Source organism: Oryctolagus cuniculus, chromosome 2 (assembly GCF_051225735.1).
Source record: "Oryctolagus cuniculus isolate XC-2025 breed Fujian yellow rabbit chromosome 2, ASM5122573v1, whole genome shotgun sequence".
NCBI lineage: Eukaryota > Metazoa > Chordata > Mammalia > Lagomorpha > Leporidae > Oryctolagus > Oryctolagus cuniculus.
The window spans coordinates 68,095,515-68,117,213 of record NC_142868.1 but is presented as its reverse complement, the minus strand read 5'-3'; the positions used below and the strand labels follow the sequence as shown (position 1 = coordinate 68,117,213).

The 21,699-nt window shown below is 43.7% G+C and overlaps 2 protein-coding genes and 1 long non-coding RNA gene across 3 annotated transcripts in view; 1 reads left to right on the top strand and 2 right to left on the bottom strand.

Moving 5' to 3' along the window:
* Positions 1–172: 172 nt before the first annotated feature.
* Positions 173–3,112, bottom strand: LOC127485979 (uncharacterized). The gene is made up of 3 exons (XR_016229038.1): positions 2,776–3,112; positions 546–631; positions 173–442 (listed from the first exon to the last, which is right to left on the bottom strand). It is a non-coding gene; the product is annotated as an uncharacterized LOC127485979 (long non-coding RNA).
* Positions 3,113–3,215: 103 nt separating this feature from the next.
* Positions 3,216–21,699, top strand: part of LOC149127802 (centromere protein U-like) — a 108,398-nt gene continuing 89,914 nt past the window's right edge. Inside the window, exons 1-3 of the mRNA XM_089325701.1 lie at positions 3,216–3,519; positions 6,030–6,078; positions 7,219–7,330. Coding sequence (XP_089181827.1) covers positions 3,479–3,519; positions 6,030–6,078; positions 7,219–7,330 — 202 coding nt within the window. The 5' untranslated portion in view covers positions 3,216–3,478. The remainder of the gene's footprint in view (positions 3,520–6,029; positions 6,079–7,218; positions 7,331–21,699) is intronic.
* Positions 8,462–21,699, bottom strand: part of LOC127488962 (uncharacterized) — a 67,581-nt gene continuing 54,343 nt past the window's right edge. Inside the window, exon 6 of the mRNA XM_089326833.1 lies at positions 8,462–9,035. Coding sequence (XP_089182959.1) covers positions 9,021–9,035 — 15 coding nt within the window. The 3' untranslated portion in view covers positions 8,462–9,020. The remainder of the gene's footprint in view (positions 9,036–21,699) is intronic.

Genomic DNA, 21,699 nt, shown 5'->3' with positions numbered 1-21,699 from the left:
TGTGTGCACCCTGGGCAGGTGATGGAGGTGATGGGTGGGTGGCTCTCACAGAAAGACAAACGCTGGGCCATCTCCCCTGTGTGGGGATCACAGAAGGGCTGACATCATAGAAGTAGAGCATAGAGTGACGGATCCCTGAGCCTGGGCCAGGGGAGGAGGGAGGGAGAGTCACAGCTTCCATAGTGGCACAGGCACACGGGGGTTGGGGTCTGATGAAGAGTTGACGAACCAGGAGAAGAAGAAAACGGATCCAAAGCGCTGATGCCTCCCGGACCCTGGGGGGAAGCTGAGCTTGATGCCCTAGCCTGCCCAGGGCTTTCCGGTGACAAGCCTATGAACTCCTTTTCATTCTGAAACCTGCTTGGGGGGAGCTTGTCTTATTTCCATCCAGCATGCTGAAACTCTTCCTGTCTTCATAGCTGGGAAGTTTCATTTTTCAGGCCTGCAAGCACAGAAGTTTCATTATCCCCCCTTGCCTGGAATTTGGAGCTTCCAACCCAGTCCCCTCCAAGAACCCTGTTTCTTCCTGTTGGTGGGGAAATTACCTGCAGTCCCTAAGGGTCATTACCCTTTCATGGCTGCTGCCCAGGAGCCTGCACAAGCGCATCATGGAAGAGGAAATGGGAATGAGCTGTAAACGATGAAGAGATGACACCTTAAGGGACAGGAAAATCAAAATGCAATGGGGGGGAGGGGCAGCAGTATGGTGTAGCTGGTAAAGCCCCCACCTGTGATGTTAACATCTCATTTGGGTGCCAGTTCCAGACCCGGCTGCTCCACTTCCTACCCAGCTCTCTGCTAATGTTCCTGAGAATGCAGTGGACGACGGCTCAAGTGCACCCACTGGGGAGACCCAGAAGAAGATCCAGGCTTCTTCAAAGAGACATGCATGCACACATGCACAAGAATGTTCAGGACTACCTTGTTGATGATACCAAGACTGAAAACAACTGATGTATGTGTACACAAGAAGTAAAGATTAACTGTGGTATAGTTACTGAATGCATTTTAGAAGGCAATGAAAATTAATGAACTTCAGCTACATATGGATGTGGATACAATGTGAGTAAATCTAAAAATCATAGCTCTGGGGGCTGGCACCATGGCTCACTTGGTTAATCCTCTGCCTTGCAGTACCAGCATCCCATATGGGCACCAGGTTCTAGTGCTGGTTGCTCCTCTTCCAGTCCAGCACTCTGCTGTGGCCCGGGAGTGCAGTGGAGGATGGCCCAAGTGTTTGGGCCCCTGCACCAGTGTGGGAGACCAGGAGGAAGCACCTGGCTCCTGGCTTTGGATCAGCTCAGTGCGCCGGCCATAGCGGCCATTTTGGGGGTGAACCAACGGAAGGAAAACCTTTGTCTCTCTCTCTCTCACTGTCTAATTGCCTGTCAATAAAATGAAATAAAAAATATAAAAAGCATAGCTCCACGTAAGAAATAGAACTCCCAATACCTACAAAAGTCATTTAGATACATACGATAATTGGTACATTATCCAGGGTTGTATTGGTAGAACAGCATAGGAGTGATCAACATAAACTCCTAAGAGTGTCTGTTCTTCAGAGGACTAATAGACCAGCATCCCAGTTATGTACGCTAACTCGGTGGTGGTTGTAGGCACGCTCACCCTACTCTTTACATTATATATGTTTTATACTTGTGTATGCACGTCACATGTTGCATTTTGTAGTGAAAATATTCATACAAAATGTAGCATTTTAACCATTTAAAATTACTTATTTCGTTCATTTGAAAGGGAGGGAGAGAAAGACAGAGATAGCTCTCTCATTCACTTGCTCACCCCCAAATGCCCACAACAGCCAGGGCTGAGCCAGGCAAAGAAGCTAGAGCAGGGAATTCAATCTGGGTCTCCCTGTGGGTGGCAGAGACCAAAGTACTGAAACCATCACCACTGCCTCCCAGAGTGCACAGTACAAGGCAGCTGGGGAACGGCAGGCACTGTGCTGTCAGTTACCCGCTGCTCGCAACACTGGTATCCCATATGGGTGCTGTTTTGAGTCCCCATGGGAGACCCAGAAGGAGTTCTGGGCTCCCAGCTTCTCCTGGGACAGCCCCAGCCTTTGCAGCCATTTGGAGAGTGAGCCAGCAGATGGAAGACCTGTGTGTGTGTGTGTGTGTGTGTCCCTCTCACTCTCTCAAATAAATGAGTTTTCTTTGAACAAGGAAGCTCGTGTTAGGAGCTGCATTACCAGGAAGCTGGAATCAGCCAGGTGGGAACAGAACCCAAGCACACCAAAATGAGATCCAGGCCTCCTAAACGGGCATCTTAAACCTCTTTGCCAAAAGCTCATGGCTAAATGTTTTTTAATTGAACAGTTCTATGGCACTAAGCAGAGTCATGTGGCTGCTCAGCCATCCAGTTTTCATCTCCAGGATCTTTTCATTACCAATTTTGTGAAGCTTTTGCGCTATTTTTCTTCTAAGGAGTTTTTTTTTTTTTTTTTAAGATTTATTTATTTATTTGAAAGAGTTACAGAGAGGAGAGGCAGAGAGAGAGAGAGAGAGAGAGAGAGAGAGAGAAAGTGAGATCCTCCACCTGCTGGTTTACTCCCCAATTGGCTGCAAGGGCCCGAGGTGCGCTGATCTCAAGTCAGGCACTTCTTCCGGGTCTCCCACACGGGTGCAGGGGCACAAGGACTTAGACCATCTCCTACTGCTTTCCCAGGCCAGAGCAGAGGGCTGGATCGGAGGTGGAGCAGCCGGGACAGGAACCAGTGTCCATATGGGATGCCAGCACTGCAGATGATGACCTTACCTGCTACGCCACAGCAGGGTCCTCCTTTCTGAGAGTTTTGTGCTTTGAGCTCTTCCACTTAGATCTTTGATCCATTTTGAGTTCATTTTATATTTACATTCTCATAGATTTATATTTTTACATTCATCTTATTTATATGCGAATTCATCTTTTTGTATTATAACGCCTTTTTAAACAGAAAGAAAAGAATCGCAGACTATTGGCTCCGGTAGGAACCCGCCCCATTACAGAGATCTGGGGAGGGAAGCAGGAGCACACAGGGCTCAGGCAGCTGCTTCTAACGCCCCCGGGGCCTCGTGGCTCAATCCGCTTTCACAGCTCAACTGAAGCTACAGTTGGGGCCTCGGGTTGGGATCCGCCCCTTCCTGCTGCGCGCCCGCCCACGTCTCAGCACTAGCCCCGCCCCCGTCGGAGCCTTGAGAAACAGGCCCCGGGCTAGGGTGGGAGGGAAAACCCGGAAAAGTGGGATTCCTTCTGGTGGCCCGTCAGCGGCAGCTTGAAGGCCTGGCCTCCAGCTCCGTTGCAGTTGTTGATCCGGACCACGTTTTCACTTACGCCCAAGGCCGGACGGGAGCCGCGGGCCCTGGGCGGGGGACCCAGGCCGAGGGGAGGAGGGGCGCGTGCTCGGCCCGGATTGGCCGTTCTAAACGGCGCGGGGCTTGGCGGGAGTTTCCTGGGCGCCGCGGGAGCAGAGAGCAGCCAGATGGCTCCGCCGGGCCGGGTGCGGTCCCGGAGGCCTGCAGGGTGAGAGCTGCGGGTCCCGCTCCGACTGACGCGGTTTGAGCCTTTGGGGCTGCGCTGGTGGAGCTTCCTTGTCGAAGTGACAGATCGCCCAGGGCCTCGGTTTGCATCTCTCAGTGCGGATTTCCTAGGAGGAGTCAGGGCGTGACGCCTGGCCTGGCGGGTGGGAGAGACTTTGGGGTTCCTGTGGCTGAGGGTCGCGGGCGCTTGGTGCCTGCTGTTCCCCAGACGTGACGGGCTGCAGCCCTGCGGGTCGTGTCTGCCTTCGTACCCCAAAGCGCAGACTGTAACGCTGGCCCTCACCCCTGCCCGGGGACCGAGCTGCCCCTTCGGGAGTGTTCCAGGGCGGGGAGCAACTTTTCTCAAAAGGGGCATGCATTGGAAAGTACGTCGTATTCGTCGTTCACAGATTCGTGAGTGGACGCCCGGGCTCTCTAGCGTTGTCTACAGGGCATCCAGGCGCCGAAAGGTTTTTAAAAACCTGTTAGAGATGGAGACTTAGGGCATGTGTTGAGCCCTTCCCTCAAAAATGCACAGGAAAACACGGTTGTCTCAAGCGTCCATCTTGAACGAAGCCTCACCTGGACTCCAGCTTAAGGCGTATTTTTTGATTTGAGCACACGCAAGAGACAGCTGGAAGTAATTTAGGTTAAGACGCGTACTGATGTGGTTTCTGCTTCCTGCTAACGTTACTTGACTGTGTGGCCATTGCTGGATTTTTGTGGGAGGCCATGGATTTGAACTGAACGTCAAGCCGGTCACTGGGCTTAGGTGGCTGGGGGAAAGCTCTGTAGCAGTTAACTAACTGGGCTGTATGCAATGAACTGGATAAGGTGTTACCAATTGGTTGATTGGGTAGGCTGCAGCCAATTAAGTTAATGATGTGTGATCGCTCAGGTTGCTGGTGGTTCTCAGAACTTGCTTATATTTCTGGGGCTGCTCCATTCCCTAATTCTTTCTGGTTTTGCTTTGCCCAAATAAACTCGTCTAAATTTAATTGAACTAAAACTTCCCTGTTACCATCATTGCTAAGTCATTTAGCTTTCCTGAACCTCTGAATTATAACCAGAATCATAAAATTGCCATTGAGCAAATACTTGTTGTACCATTTTAGGTTTGGAGACTCAGAAAAAGCGTGGGAACTTGAGAACTGTGAACTCTCCACCCAACCCTTGACTTACTGAGCCAGAAACTGGGGGTGGCGCCAGGCGTGAGACCACTGCTCTAAACAGTGTTCCAGCTTTCTTTTTTTTTTTTTTAACTGTGATTCACACAATGATGTTTTGCATCGCAGTTAGTACGCAGGTGCGCATGAAACAAATCAGAAAGTTTATGAAAATATCCTATCCAGTGCAATCTTACATTTTATGTTCCCTTGATTTTCCCTTTTAAGAAAATGCTAGGGTGAAAATCCTAAAGGGTGTTGGAGAGCTGATGAGATTTGGACATGGACTGTAGGTTGGATAATCACTTTGCAAATGTGAAATATCTAGATTTTGGAAATCCGCTATGACTGTGCACGTGCATGCCCTCTCAGGGAAGCCATATGAAGTACTTCAGTTAGGAGTGCTTACCTTGCACAGGCAGAGGAAGCAAAAGAGACGGTGAAGGCAACTGATGAACCTGGGTACAGGGGAGACAGTTTGAAATCATGTCAAATAAAGTACCTGAAGAATATTGGTTCAGACACACTAATCTGATACTGCCCTCCACAAAGGAGTCTTTGAAAACTGCAAGGTGTATTTTAAAGCCAGGAACTAGTACTGGATTCTACTAAAGTATCTCTAATACCCCATGCAGTGCCTCAGCTGTGGAGGGTGCTCAGTGCTTGTTCACTGACTGCTGATGTTAATATAGGTTTTTCTTGCCACTGGTGTTTTCAGTTGTTAGTCTAGTCACTGTTGTTGCATTTGCTTCCTTTTCACTTCTAGAAGATCCGCACCTTAATCTGTTTTACGGTGTGCCCAAGGTCACTGGAGAGTGTTATGGGGTGGGAAGAAGGTAGGCTGTGGATTTGAACCGATGGGGTTTTCCTGCAGGCTCCTCTCCTGCCTGGCTGCCTGTTGCTCTGTGCCCGTGCAGAGCTCTCACACGGCCCCCCTCTACTTCATAGGATTGTTAAGCTGTGTGATCCCGGGCCAGGCACAGATGGAATGGGTGTGAGGAGTCTCATCCATGTTGGTATCCATCCCCTTGGCTCAGCTCTGCGGAGAGTCAGTCTTCCCTGACAGATCCGGGTGCAGAGGCCAGCGTGACAGCAGGATTAGAAGTTTTCCATGATCTTGAGGGACCAAGGTGGTCACTTTATATGTGTTGGTGATATAATTTGACTTGTATGTTTGCAGGGTATTGGTTCTGCTTCTTCGTCATAACTTCAGTTCCATTGCATGCACACTATTAGTACAGCTACTGAGCAGTGTAATTTGGGAAGACAATACTTGGAGAGAGTCAGGTTATGGTATTTTCCCTGGTTGCTTTAAATATTTCCTAACTTTTATTTTTTCCTGTTTCAGTGCAGTATGTTCAAAGAACACTTTAAGAAGAACACATCCTATGAAAGAAGTAAGTTCTCTTTTTAGCTTTTAATGTGATTTTTCTCACAGTTGACTATAAAAGTAAGCTTTGGTGAGGACCTTAGAGTTTTCTGTATTTCACGTGATAAGCTCTGTTTTAGGGTAGTAAAAAAAAAAAGTTTATTCCTTTTCTTACTTTTTCCACTGTTAGAAAAGAACCTTTGTTAACATTTTAGAAACATTTCTTTTTTTCCAAGCCTAGATTTGTTTCATCTAGATAATTAGCACTGTGTAAAAATTGTACAGCTTTCTGAATTTTGCCACTCCTCCCAGCCATTTCTCCGTGTTACTGACAATGGCTTGTGATTTCATGAGGTTCCATGTTGTCTACGTTACAGTTTTATTTTTCTTCAGGAGAGTTTTAGAATACCTGTATGTAATGGCAGGTACATTTCTTTAATGCTCTTGATAGCTAATTCCAAATTATTTTCCAACGGCCTGTCGCGTGGCATTGGAATTTCACATGAAGTCCAGGAGGTCGGGCAGTTGCGAGTGCGTTTGTTCTCTGTTCTGCCTCTGGCATCCTCCGGAACCCCAGCCTCCGGAGCCTTACCCGTATATTGAACTGTACACAGGCTCTCCTTCAGCCAGGACTGTCCGCCCCTGTGCTCCCAGAGCTGTGCACGTCCAGGTGGCAGGCATGTTTCTGGGGAGACAGCCCACCGTTCTCTTTAGGGATCTAGGCAAGCTATGGCCTGGGGGGCAAAACCAGCCTACTACCTCTTTATACACAAGCCTGGGAACGAAGGATGATTTTTAAATAGCCAAAATAAACTAAAAAGGATATGTTGTGTGCCATGAAGATGATGTGAAATGCAGAGGTCTGCATCTCTGAGTAGATTGTGTGGGAAGCCGGCCCTGCGCATTCCTGGCTGCGCTGTCCCTGCGGGCTTTCCCTCTGCAGTGGAAACCTTGTGACCTGCAAAGCCTGAAATGCTCTCTGGTGCTTTGTAGAAAAGGTTTGCCAGGCCGGCTTTAGAATTCCAGAGGCCTCTGTCTCCTGGAGAACAGCAGAGTGGCTAGCTTCTCTAGGCGGCAGCAGGAGCAAGAGTGTCCTTGTTAAGTCCAGCAGCTTGCTGCTGGTGTGCGTTAGCACCAGTTCAGTGACTTTGGTTTTCTTCACTTCCAGAAAGCTGGTCAGAAGCACAAGCCTGCTGATGTGTTTGAGTTTCCTGATAATTCCGAAATCTCAAGCAGTGGCAGTGAAAGTAAGAAAGACGATGAGCCTTACGAGACTTTTGGTTAGTATTTAAATCTTTTTTTTTCTTTTTTTTTAGTTATTTACTTGAAAGAGTTACACAGAAAGGAGGAGAGGCAGAGAGAGAGAGAGGGAGGTCTTCCGCCCGCTGGTTCACTCCCTATTTGTCTGCAATGGTTAGAGCTGTGCCAATCTGAAGCCAGGAGCTTCTTCTGGGTCTCCCACACAGGTGCAGGGACCAGAGGAGTTTGGCTGTCTTCTGCTTCCCCAGGCCACAGCAGAGAGCTGGATCAGAAGTGGAGCAGCCAGGACTAGAACCGGCGCCCATATGGGATGCCAGTGCTGCAGGCAGTGGCTTTACCCGCTACACCATAGCACCTGGCCCCTGTGATTGATTTTCACTTAGCATGGTGTTTCCAAGGTTCATCCGTATGGTAGCATGCATCTGGCTGTTCCTAAACATTTTTATTCCTCGGTATTCCATTGTGTGGGTGTACCACATGTTGTAATCCATTCATAAGTTGGCATAAATTTACATGGTCTTCACTTAGGGACCATAATGCGTGATTGTTGTATGAACATTCATGAGCAAGTTTTTGTGTTGACATCTGTTTTCAGTTCTCTTGGGCATGTACCTCAGAGTGGAATTGCTGAGTACTTTGGTATTTGAGACAGAGAGAAAGGTCTTCCTTTCCTTTGGTTTAACCCTCAAATGACCGCTATGACTGGTGTGCTACGCCGATCTGAAGCAAGGAGCCAGGGTTTCCTCCTGGTCTCCCATGTGGGTGCAGGGCCCAAGGACTTGGGCCATCCTCCACTGCCTTCCCGGGCCACAGCAGAGAGCTGCACTGGAAGAGGAGCAGCCGGGACAGAATCCGGTACCCCAACCGGGACTAGAACCCGGGGTGCCAGCACCGCAGGCGGAGGATTAGCCTAGTGAGCTGCAGCACCGGCCTTAAGCACTGTTTTATAAAGCATCTGTACCACTTTATTTTTCCACAGCAAGCTCTGAGGGTCCTAATTTCTTCACATCTTCTTCCAAAGTTGTTGTTATATAATTTTTTTCTAGTTATTCTAGTAATTATGTGGTGGTTTTATGTGTATATATGGAAAAATGCAGCATAAAATTTATAATTTTAACTATTTTAAGTGTAATTTTGTAACATTCACGTTGTTTTTTTAGTTGCTGTTTTTTATTTAGAGTTTTTTTCCCCATAAAACTTTCACTTAAGGAATACAAACTTACGCATTTCATAAATACAATTTTAGGAATGTAGTGATTCTTCCCATTGTACCTGCCCTCCCACCCATACTTCCAGCTCTTTTCCTCCTCCCTCTCCTAGTCCCATTCTTATTTTTTTACTAAGATCTATTTGCAGTTAACTTTATAACACATACGGTGAACTCTATACTATGTAAAGAGTTCAACAAATTGTATGAAGAAGAAAAATGTTCCTCAAATGTCAACATGGGCTGTTCAAAGTTATTTCATCTCAAAGTATTAATTTCACTATTTCAGATTACCTTTTAGATGCTCTGTTAATTATCACAGATCAGAGACAACATGGTATGTGCATTTGGGACCGGAGTATTTCACTAAGTGATGCGTTTTCCAGTTTCATCCATTTTGTGGCAAATGACTGGATTTCATTTTTTTTACTGCTGTGTAGTATTCCATAGTGTACATATCCCATAATTTCTTGATCCAGTCTTCAGTTGATTCCACATCTTAGCTATTGTGAATGGACCTGCAATAAACATGAGGGTACAGATAACTCTCTCATATGCTAATTTGGTTTTGGGTAAATTCTAAGGAGTGTGATGGCTGGGTCATATGGTAGGTCTGTATTCAGATTTCTGAGGTATCTCCATACTGTCTTCCACAGTGGCTGTACAAGTTTACGTTCCCACCAATAGTGGATTAGGGTACCTTTTTCCCCACATTCTTGCCAGCATTTGTTGATTTCTGTATGAAAGCTCTTCTAACAGGGGTGGTTTAGATTTGCATTTCCCTTATGGCTAGTGATCCTGAGCATTTTTTCATGTGTCTGTGGGCCGTTTGGATTTCCTCTTTTTGAAAAAGTCCCGTTTGAGTCCTTTGCCTGTTTCTTAACTGGGTTGTTTGTATTGTTGTTGAGTTTCTTGATCTCTTTATATATTCTGTTATTAATCCTTTATCAATTGCATAGTTTGCAAGTAATTTCTCCCATTCTGTTGGTTCATCTTCACTTTGAGTGTGTCTTTTGCAATACAGAAGCTTCTTAATTTCATGTGATTTCACTGTCAATTTGACTTTGCTTACCTGTGCCTCTGGGGTTTTTTTCTAAGAACTCTTTGCCTATGCCAGTGTCTTTCAAGGTTTCCCCAATGTTCTCTAATAATTTGATGGTATTGCATCGTAGATTTAGATCTTTAATCCATTTTGAGCAGATCTTTGTATAAGGTGAAGGTAAGAGTCCTTCTTCATACTTCGGCGTGTGGAGATCCAGTTGTCCCAGCACCACTTGTTGAAGAGACTGTCCTTGCTCCAGGGATTGATTTTAGCTCCTTTGTCAAAGATAAGTTGGTTATGGATGCGTGGGTTGATTTCTGGCATTTCTATTCAATTCCATTAGTCTATCCATCTGTTTTTGGCCAGTACCAGTTTGTTTTGATTCTAACTGCCCTGTAGTATGTCTTGAAATCTGGTATTGTGATGCCTCCAGCTTTGTTTTAGTTGTATAGGATTCCGTTAGCTATTCGAGGTTTCCTGTGTTTCTATATGAATTTTAGCATTTTTTTTTTGTATCTGAGAAGAATGTCCTTGGCATGTTGGTTGGTTGCATTGAATCTGTAAACTGCTTTTGCTAGTGTGGACAATGTGATGACACTGATTCTTCCAACCCATGAACATGGAAGATTTTTCCTTTTTTTTTTTTTCTTTTTTGTGGCTTCTGTTTCTTTAATGTTTTGTAATTTTCATTGTAGAGATCTTTGCCATCCTTTGTTAAATTTATTCCAAGGCATTTGATTTTTTTTGATTGATCTTAGAAGTTCTTTCTTAGCCATGGCATTGTCTATGTAGACAAAGGCTGTTGATTTTTGTGTGTTGATTTTATATCCTGCCACTTTACCAAACTCTTCTATGATTTCCAGTAGTTTCTTAGTGGAGTCTTCTGGATCCCCTATATATAGAATCATGTCATCTCTAAACAGGGATAGTTTGACGTCCCCCTTTTCAATTTGTATCCCTTTGATTTCTTTTTCTTCCCTAATGACTGTGGCTGAAACTTCCAGGGTGACATTGAATAGCAATAATGAGGGTGGGTATCCTTGTCTGGTTCTGGATCTCTGTGGGAATGCTTCCAACTTTCCCCCATTCACTATGAAGCTGGTCTTGGGTTTTTCATACATTGCCTTGAGGAATATTTCTTCTATATACAATTTGCTTAGAGTTTTCATCATGAAAGGGTGTTAAACTTTATCAAATGCTTTCTCTGTATCTATTGAGATAATCATATGGTTTTGGTTCTTCAATTTGTTAATGTGCTGTATCACATTGATTTGTGAATGTTGAACCATCCCTCTTGGTCTAAGTGAATGATCTTTCTGATGTTGGATTTGATTGGAATTTGCATCTATATTCATCAGAGAAACGGGTCTGTAGTTCTCTTTCTCTGTTGTATCTTTTCCAGGTTTAGGATTTAAGGTGATGCTGGCTTCATAGAAAGAATTTAGGAGGATTCCGTCCCTTTTAATTGTTTTTGAATAGCTTTAGAAAAATTGGAGTTAGTACTTCTTTAAATGTCTGGTAGAATTCAGCAGTGATGCCACTGGGTTCTGGGCTTTTCTTTGCTGGGAGAGTAGTTATTCTTAATTCAATTTCTGTTTTGCTTATTGTTTTGTTTAGGTTTTCTATGTCTTCATGGCGCAATATAGTTAAGTTGTATGTGTCCAAGAGTCTATTCTTTCCTGTAGGTTTCCCATTTTGTTGGCATACAGCTATTTATAGTAGTTTCTGATGATTGTTTTTATTTCTGTGGTATCTATTCCATATCCTTTTTCATATCAATTTCATTGATTTAGGTCTCCTCTTTTTTTTTTTTTTTTTTTTTTTTTTTGTTAGTTGGGCCAATGTCAGTTTTATTTTTTCAAAAAGCCAGCTTCACTTTTCTCTGATCTTTTGAATTTTTGGGTTTCAATTTTTTTGTTCTCTAACTTTCATTATTTCTTTTCTTATACTGTTTTTGAGTTTGGTTATTGTTTTTCTACATCATTGAGATGCATTGATAGCTCATTTATTTGGTATCTTTCTAATTCTTGATATAGGCACCAATTGCTATATACTTTCCTCTTAACACTGCTTTTGCCATATCCCATAAGTTTTGCTATGTTGTATTTTCATCTTTATTCATTTCCATAAATTTTTAAATTTCTTTTCTGATTTCTTCAGTGACCCACTGTTCATTCAGGAGCATATTGTTCAGTCTCCATGTGTTGCATATGTTCTAGAGATTACTGAGTTGCTGATTTCCAGCTTCATTCCATTGTAGTCAGAGAAGATGCATGATATGATTTTGATTTTTTTATTTGCTTTGACTTGCTTTATGGCCTAGCATGTGGTCTACCCTAGAGAAGGTTCCATGCACTGGTGAGAAGAATGTGCATTCTGCATTTGTAGGATGAAAAGTTCTGTAGTTATCTGTTTGGTCCATTTGGTCTATAGTGTTAACTCTACTGTTTGCTTGCAGATATTCTGTTTGCTTGATCTGTCCATTGCTGAAAGTAGGTTTTTTTTTAAAAGATTTATTTATTATTTATTTATTCAAAAGAGTTACACAGAGAGAGGAGAGGCCGAGAGAGAGAGGGAAAGAGAGAGAGGGGGGTCTTCCATCTGATAGTCCACTCCCCAATTGGCCGCAATGGCCGGAGCTGCATTGATCCGGGCCAGGAGCTAACTCCAGGTCTCCCACGTGGGAGTAGGGGCCCAAAGACTTGGACCATCCTCTCCTGCTTTCCCAGGCCATAGCAGAGAGCTTTCTGATATCATGGAATATCTTTTTTCATCCTTTGACTTTCAGTCTGCATGTGTCTTTGTTGGTGAGATGTGTTTCTTGTAGGCAGCAGATAGATGGGTTTTGTTTTTTAATCCACTCAGCCAGTCTCTGCCTTTTTACTAGAGAGTTGAGGCCATTTACATTCAAGTTGACTATTGATAAGTAAGGACTTGGCCCTGCCATTTCCCCATAAACATTCCTATTGTTTACTTTGGATTTCCTTTGTACTTTTACTGGGAGATATCCTGCCCTCATCTTCTCTCATAGTGATGACCATGTTTCTGTGTGTAGTGCATCCTTAAGTACCTTTTGTAAGGCTGGACGAGTACTGACAAACTCAATCTCTGTTGTGGAAGGTCTTTATTTCACCTTCATTTGTAAATGAGAGCTTTGCAGAGTACAGTATTCCAGGTTGACAGTTTTTTTCTCTTAAGACTTGGAATATATCTCATTTCTGATGAGAATTCAGCTGTGAGTCTAATTGGAGAGCCTCTGAAAGTAACCAGGCATTTCTCTCATGCACATTTTAGAATCTTTTATGCTTTACTGTGGAGAGTTTGACTACAACGTTTTGTGGTGAAGATCTTTTCTGATCGTGTCAAAGTATCCCTGCAGTCCTCGGGTGGACATGGATCCTGTAGCAGTGACCCTCACCAGGGAATCAGGGACCTCCAGCATGATGAGCCACCACAGTGACTGCCCCGAGACCCAGCCACACCCTGCGCCCTCCGATGCAGCCCGTGTTTTCACAATCATAGCACACGAGGCTCCCACAGTTATGGGCACCCAGCCCCCTGTCAGTTATCCCACCCAGACTTGGGCGTTTCCTCTCGGCTGGTTGCTGGGCACATGGACACCAGCGAGCGCGGCTGTTATGTGTGTCCAAAATGCTGCCTGCCCTCTCAGCTCGTCACAGGACAGGCCACTGGTGCCGGCGGGTCAGGGAGAAACAGAAACCCTCTTTTTTCCCTCTAGGTTGGCAGGTTCACTGTCCCCCCTCAAGGCTCCAAGCCAGACTCAAACCAGACTCTTCCCACAGCCTTCTTGCCAGTGGCTTGGCCTGCAGCAGTCTGGTGTCTCCTCACTCCAAAGCTGGTGCTGAGGCTTTTGGTCGCTGGGGTCCTGAGTTGTGTGCATCCACACCCTCCACGTAGATGCACAGTGTCCCTCTAATGGTTTCTTCTGCCTTTTTCTCCCTAACTGTTCCCTGAGGTTGCAGCCTCTCACCTTTATTTTTCTTAACCATCTTCATCTAGACTAGAGTAGTAAGCTCCCTTCCTATTCTGCCATCTTGAAACACTATCAGCATTTATGTTGTATAACTGCATGACAATCCATCTCCAGAATTTTCTCATCTATCCTAACTGAAACCCTGTACCAACTGAACAATTCCCCCTTCTCCCTTTGTCCCAGCCCTTGGTAACTCCCATTCTACTTTCTTTCTCTATGAATTGGACTACTTTAACACCTCTTACAAGAGGTATCATAGAATATTTGCCCTTTTGTAGCCAGTTTATTTAATGTAATGTCTTAAAGGTTCATCCCTACTGTAACATATGTCAGAATTTCCTTTTTATAGCTGAATAATATTCCATCATCCTATGTATTTACCACATTTATCCATTTGTCTGTTGATGGATGTTGGTTTGCTTCCACCTGTTGACTGTTGTGAATAATGCTGTAATTTACATGGTTGCACAATTTCTCGCTTCTGGAACCTGCTTTCACTTCTTTAGGAACATAGCTAGAAGTGGAGTGGCTGGTTCATACAGGAGTGCTGTGTTTGTATTCAGAACATGCTGTGCTGTCTTGTGCAATGACTGCAGCATTTCAAATTCCCACCAGCAGTGCACAGGGTCCCAACTGCTGCTCATCCTCACCTACACTTATTTTGGTTTTTTTATACTAAGAGATACAACATAATAGCTTAATGTGGTTTTGATTTGCATTTCCTACATGACTAGTAGTTATTAAGCATCTTCTTAATGTTCCTATTGGTCAGTTGAACATGCTTTTTGAAGAACTGTCTATTCAAACTCTGCCTGTTTTTCAATTGGGTTTTATTAAGTTGTAAACATTCAGTTGGAATGGTTCCACTTGGAGATTTGGGATTTGTCTGTTGTGTTGTTGTTATTCACAGCAGCAGGGTAAATAACTCCTTTCCTGGTGAAGAGAGTAGAGAGTCCATCGCTAGTTTCACTCTTGTGCAGTTGATCAGTAACGGTGCCTGTGCCAGCCCTGGGGCTCAGGCACTATCAGCTTCCTGGGAGTCAGAGGCTGCAGGCTCACTGCTGTCCCCCTGGGCCAAGTGCTCCCTGCCACGGGGGCGGGGACTGGCGCTCTGCCTGTGACTCTGCTAAGCACCTGCGTCTCCGCTGCTGTCCGAGTCACTGTCACTGCACCACAGGCTCATCGTCCTCGTCAGAGTCGGCATCGTCCTCTAGATCGGCATCGCAGCCAGAGATCATCTGCTTGTCCCAGGAGGCCTGGGCTCTCCTGCTCGACACTGCCATTCTTGTCACTCGCCTCATCCCTGTCACCCCTCTCCTGTTCACTCTCGCTGCCCGAGCATGCGTCTTCACTGCCGCTGCCCTTCTCACCCTCATCTGTCAGGGAGCAGAGAGGTGTGAGTCACAGTTCCCGTCCCACTCCTGGGGCCCCAGCGCTGGCCTGACCTGCCTGACCTGAGCCCCCAGCCTTGTTCTCTTCTGCCTCCATCTCTCCTCTTTCCCCTCCTCGGGTTCCTGGTTTTCCGCCTGGGCTTTGCATGCCTGCTGGAAGCAGCAGAACTGGAGGGGGCGGGGGAAGGCAAGTGCTGTATTGGGCTCTGTCCCTCCCCTCACCTACCACTCTCCTCTGGCCGGCAGAGTCTTGCTACCTGGGCTTCCAGCTCCTTCTTAGTCACACCCCGTGTTTGAGGACCACAGGCAGGGCCTTGGTGCCTGACTGCACCCCAGCCTTGCAGCACTTCCCGAGGCAGACCCTGGAGTGGGCGTGAGATGGGGACGTGGAGGAATGTTGGCCTCCTCAGTGAGGACGCAAGTCAGACGAGGTTCCCTTTCCATGTGTGGCCCAGCGCAGACCAGAATAAACATGTATTGGAGGAGGGAGATTATCTCAAGGGATTGGGGGAGGGGTGGGGGAAGATGGTCAGTTTGTCTTGCCCCATGCTATGTCTGTCTGTCTACATATATGCACACATACACACATATCTTCAAAAGGTAGTGGGAAGCTGGCGCCTCAGCTCAACAGGCTAATCCTCCACCTAGCGGAGCCGGCACACCGGGTTCTAGTCCCAGTCAGGGTGCCGGATTCTGTCCCGGTTGCCCCTCTTCCAGGCCAGCTCTCTGCTATGGCCCAGGAATGCAGTGGAGGATGGTCCAAGTACTTGGGCCCTGCACCTGCATGGGAGACCAGGAGAAGTACCTGGCTCCTGCCATCGGATCAGTGTGGTGCGCCGGCCGCAGCACCGGCTTGAATCTAGTCTTTTTAGCATTTATTTCTCTCTCTTAAATTTTATCATTTAAGGCCTGTTGAGTGGTATGGTGGTTGTCCTTGAATCATTATCTGGTCATTTGTTTTAAGGGAAACTTAGTCTACTTTTTAAATCAATCACAATTTATGCATTTCAGTTTTGATAGATAATGTGATAAATATGAACTATTTGATTTACTTTGAATAATTTCCTTGGGAAAAGTTCACCAAAATAAAAACTCTGCATTGACAAACTGGAAAAATTTACTGAACCAGATATTAACATGTATTTTAAAGCCATGATAGCAAGTAAGGCATGGGTATTGTTAAATGAAAACAAAACTGGACTTACCAAAGATAGAAATTATTCAAAAGGAAACTGCAACAAGGGGCAGCAGACTATTGGAATAAGAATGTTCTGATCAGATGCAAACATTTGAGGGGTCAGGTGGAAACAGGCTTCCTTCCTTCCTCCCTTCTTTCCTTTTTCAAAGATTTATTTATTAGAAAGGCACAGCAACAGAGAAAAGGACAAAGATCTTCTTTCTTCAGGTTCACTTCCTAAATGGCTGTAGCAGCCACTGGATTGGACCAGGCCAAAGAGAAGAGCCAGCAACTCCATCCTGGTCTCCTCGCAGGGGTGGCAGGGGCCTAAGTACTTGTACCACCATCTGCTACCTTCCCAGGCACATTAACAGGAACCAGGTTCAGGAGAGGAGCAGCTGGGACTCCAACTAGTACCCAGATATGAGATGCCAGGTATTCGAAGTGGTTGCTTAACTCACTATACCACAGTGCCAGATCAATAGCTCTTCTTTTATAGGAAAAAGAAAATAAGCTTCAGGGACTATCTTTCTTTGGAGTATTATTTATTTTATAGGGCAAAGTAAGGAAAGCTAAGGAGCAGCTATTCTGCATGCCACTTTGGGTGGCTGAAGGTTCAAAGTTCAGGTTCTTGTGGGAGGAGACAAGCTTAATTAAATTGATCAAGTCAGTCAATAAATACTTGCTTTTGATGGTTCGATTCAGATAAATATTTCAGCTAAACACCTCTGTAACACAAATGGAAATTTGGAGGGAGTGTGTCTGAAATAACAAAAAGGTGAGATTGTAAGGGTAAGTGTGGGAAAGATATTTCCCCTACCTCACTTTCCTTGAAGCATTTCCATTAGAGAAATTGTAGTGACAAACTCTTTTCTATCCTTTTCAGATTCATACAAATGTGTGTACGTGTAATATATGTACCTATATAAAATACTATTTAAAAAGTAAATAGGATTCTCACCTGCTTTAAAAATCAAAGTTTTTCCTTAAGTTCTTTTGGAGCCATTTCATTGGAAGTTAAGCAATGAAGAAAGCAGCCCAATCTCCCAGGCTCTGCAGAAGTTTTGCCTGGGTACCTGGCTCTTAGCACAGAAGTATAAGAAGTCTAATTTTTTATAAAGGTATTTAAATAACAGATAGACACTTCAATTAGCAGGTGCATTTAGGATGAATATGTGGCAATTAGTGCTCTCAAGTCAAACTGGCAAGGTGAGTATTATCTAAGTCATCTGGGGAAGAATTGTTCTTTGCAATAAACTATTTCTGAGAAAGAGAAGCATGCAGGATTCCTCTGTCCCTGTGTTTCTGGGCTACAGAGCTCAGGTAAAGTTCAATATTGTCAGAAGTGACACAAAATTAGACAAAGAAATCAAAGCATCAGGGTTGAGTCTAGAAGTAAAAATACATATATATATATATATATATATATATATATATATATATACATAATTAAGTTGTGACAAGGGTGCCACTGAAAGAAAATATTAACAGGGGACAGCACTGTGGGGCAGCGAGTTAAAGACCCAGCTTGCAGTGCCAGCATCTCATATGGGCATTGTTTCAAGTCTTGACTACTCCATTTCTGATCCACCTTCCTGCTAATGCACCTGGGAAAGCAGTGGAAGATGGCCCAAGTCTGTGGGCCCCTGCACCCATGTGGGAGACCTGGAGGAAGCTCCTGGCTCCTGGCTTCAGATCAGCTCAGCTCTGGCAATTGCAGCCATTTGGGGAGAGAACCAGCAGATGGAAGATCTCTCTCTCTCTGCCTCTCTATAACTCTGCTTTTCAAATAATATTTTCCTTTTTTTAAAAAAAAAGTTTATTTAATAATTGAATGTTTTCAATAATTGGTGAAGGTCACTGACTATATATATGGGAAAACAACTGACTTCTATATTGTACCTTGCACCAAAATTAAATCCAGGAAGATAATAATCTATGTGAAAAATAAAATAGTGCAACGTCTGGAAGATAACACAGGAAATAAACTGCAGGACCTTGGTGGCAGGTAAAGATCAAGAATATTACTCATAAAACAAAGACTTATTTACATGAATTACATTAAAATTAGAAACATCTGTACCAAAGGAAATGATCAGGGCCAGTGCTGTAGCATAGCAGGTTAAGCCGCAGCTGGTGGTGCCAGCATCCCAAGTGAGCTCTGGTTCAAGTCCTGGCTGCTTCACTTCCATTCCACTCCCCTGCTAATGCACCAGGTAAAGTAGTGGAAGATGGCCCAAACTCCCAGGGAACTTGTTCCCCATGTGGGAGACCTGGAAAGAAGCTCCTGGCTCCGGACTTCTTATCAGAAACCCTATAGGCTAGGAGATAATGGTGAGATATAGTGCAAGTTTGCAAGTTTAACAGGGAAAAAAAAAAACCTGCCAACCCAGAATACTATAGCCAGCAAAGTTCTGATTTTTGAATAAAGGGTAAATAAAGACTCTTTACCACAAACAGAAATTGAAAGAATTTGTTGGGGTTGGCACTGCGGCATAGTAGACAAAACCGCCACCCACAGTGTCAGCATTCAACATGGGTGCCAGTTTGAGTACAGGATGCTCCACTTCCTATCCAGCTCTCTGTTATGGCCCAGGAAAGCAGTACAAACTGGCTCAAGTCCTTGGGCCCCTGCACCCACGTGGGAGACCCGGAAGAAAATCCTGGCTCCTGGCTTCAGATTAGCGCAGCTCCGGTTGTTGTGGCCAATTGGGAAGAGAACCAGCGGTTTGGAAGACCTCTGTCTCTGTCTCTCCTTTTCTCTCAGTGTTCCTCTGACTTTCAAATAAGTAAATCTTAAAAAAAAGAATTTGTCACCATTCTTCCAGCCTTACAAAAGATGTTTAAGGATGTGCTATACGCAAACACAGAAATATGATCATCAATATTAAAGAATGTGAAGGCAGAAAATCTCCAAGTAAAGGTACAAAGGAAATCCAAAGTAAACAATAGGAATATTAATGCACAAATGGCAGGGACAAATTGTTAATTATCAATAGTCACCTTGATTGGGGCTGGAGCTGTGGCGTAGCAGGTAAAGCTGCCTCCTGCAGTGCCAGCATCCCATATGAGTGCCAGTTTAAGTCTCAGCAGCTCAACTTTCAATCCAGTGCTCTGCTGTGGCCTGGGAAAGCAGTAGAAGATACAAAGTCCTTGGGCCCCTGTACCTGCATGGGAGACCTGGAAGAAGCTCCTAGCTCCTGGCTTTAGATCACTGCAGCTCTGGCCAAGGCAGCCAACTGGGGAGTGAAACAGTGGATGGAAGACTCTCTCTACCTCTCCTTCTCTTTCTGTGTAACTCTGCCTTTCAAATAAATAAATAAATCTTTAAAAAAATAGTCATCTTTCATGTAAATGGCCTCAACTTTCCAGTAAATGATACAGACTGGCTGAAAGAATGAATAAACAAGATCTATCTATTTGTTGCCTACAAGAAACACATCTCACCAACGAAGATACACACAGACTGAAAGTTGAAGGATGGAAAAAGATATTCCATGCTAACTGAAACTAAAGAAGACCTGGTTTAGCCATCCTAACATAATACAAAATAGACTTTAACACAAAAACTGTTCAAAGAGACTAAGAAGGGTACTAGGTAATGATTAATTGCCAATTTAATAGGAAGATGTGACTATAATAAATTTATATGCACCTAATTACAGTGCACCTGGCTATAAAAAAATGTTAAGGTATTTAAAGGGAGACATAGCCTTCAATATAACAGTATTGGGGGATTTGAATATCCCACTTTCAGCAGTGACAAATCAGACAAATTTTCAGCAAGGAAACAACAGAGTTATTGATACTATAGTCCAAATGGACCTCATAGATACCTACAGAACTTTGCATCCTATAGCTGCAGAATGCACATTCTTTTCACCAGTGCATGAAACACTTTCTCTACCATTTATCACATTCTAGGCCATAAAGCAAGTCTCAGCAAATTCAAAAAATTCAAAATCATATCATGTATCTTCTCTGACCACAATGGAATGAAGATGGAGATCAGCAACTCAAGAATCTGTGGAACATATGCAAACACATGGAAACTGAACAAGATACTCCTGAATGAACAGTGGGTCATAGAAGAAATAAAAAGAGAATTAAAAAATTTTGGAAACATATCAAAACTTATGGGATACAGCAAAAGTAGTCTTAAGAGGAAAGTTTATACCAGTTGGTACCTACATCAAGAAATTGGAAAGGCATCAAATAAATGAGCTATCAATGCATCTCAAGTAAGTAGAAAAACAACAGAAAATCAAACCCAACACTAGTAGGACTTAAGAAATGATTAAAATTAGAGAAAAAATTAAAAAAATACAAAAGATCAGCAAAACAAAGACCTGTTTTTTGAAAATATAAACAAGATGGATAAACCATTTGCCCAAATAACAAAAAAAAAGAGGGAGAAGATCCAAATCAATAAAAGCAGAGATAAAAAAATGTAACAACAGGTACCACAGAAATAAAAAGAATCATCAGGAATTACTACAAAGAGCTTCATGCTAACAAATTAGGAAAATTAGGAGAAAAACAATGGACACATAGATGCTACCAAAATTGAGTCATGAAGACACATAAGACATAAAAAGCCCAATAACCAAGATGGAAAATGAATCAGTGATAAAGACACTCCCAACAAAGAGAGGTTAAGAACTGGATGGATTCACTGCTGAATTCTACCAGATATTTAAAAAAAGAACTAATTTCAGTTCTTAAGTCATTCAAAACAATTGAAGGGGGGAACCTCCCAAACTCCTTCTATGAAGCCAGCATCACCTTAATTTCTAAACCTGAAAAAGATACAACAGAAAAAGAAAACTATAGATGAATTTCCCTAATGAACATAGATGCAAAAATCCTCAACAAAATCTTAGCCAATCGAATCCAATAGCACATCAAAAATATCACTCACTGGATCAAATGATATTTATCTCTGGTACACAGGGATGATTCAGTCTTCACAAATCAATCAATGTGATACATCACCTTAACAAACTGAAGAACAAAAACCATATGATTATCTCAACAGATGCAGAGAAACATCTGATAAAATACAACATCCTTTCATGATGAAAACCATAAGCAAATTGGGGATAGAATGATCATTCCTCAACACAATCATGGAAATTTATGTCAAACCTATGGCCAGCATCTAACTGAGTGGGAAAATGTTGGAAGCATATCAACTAAGATCTGGAAAAGAGATAAGGATGCCCACTCTCACCACTGCTATTCGATATAGTCCTGGAAGTTTTAGCCAGAGCCATTAGACAAGAAAAAGAAAGCAAAGGGAAATAAATTGGGAAGGAGGAAGTCAAATGATCGCTATTTACAGATGACATGATTCCATATATATGGGATCCAAAAGAAACAACTAAGAGACTATTGGAACTCATAAGAATTTGGTAAAGTGGCAGGATATAAAATTAACACACAAAAATCAATAGTTTTTCTATACAGACAATGCCATAGCTGAGAAAGAACCTCTAAAATAATCCCAGTCACAATAGCTACAAAAAAAAAAAAAATTGAAAACCTTAGAATAAATTTAACCAAGGGCATCAAAGCT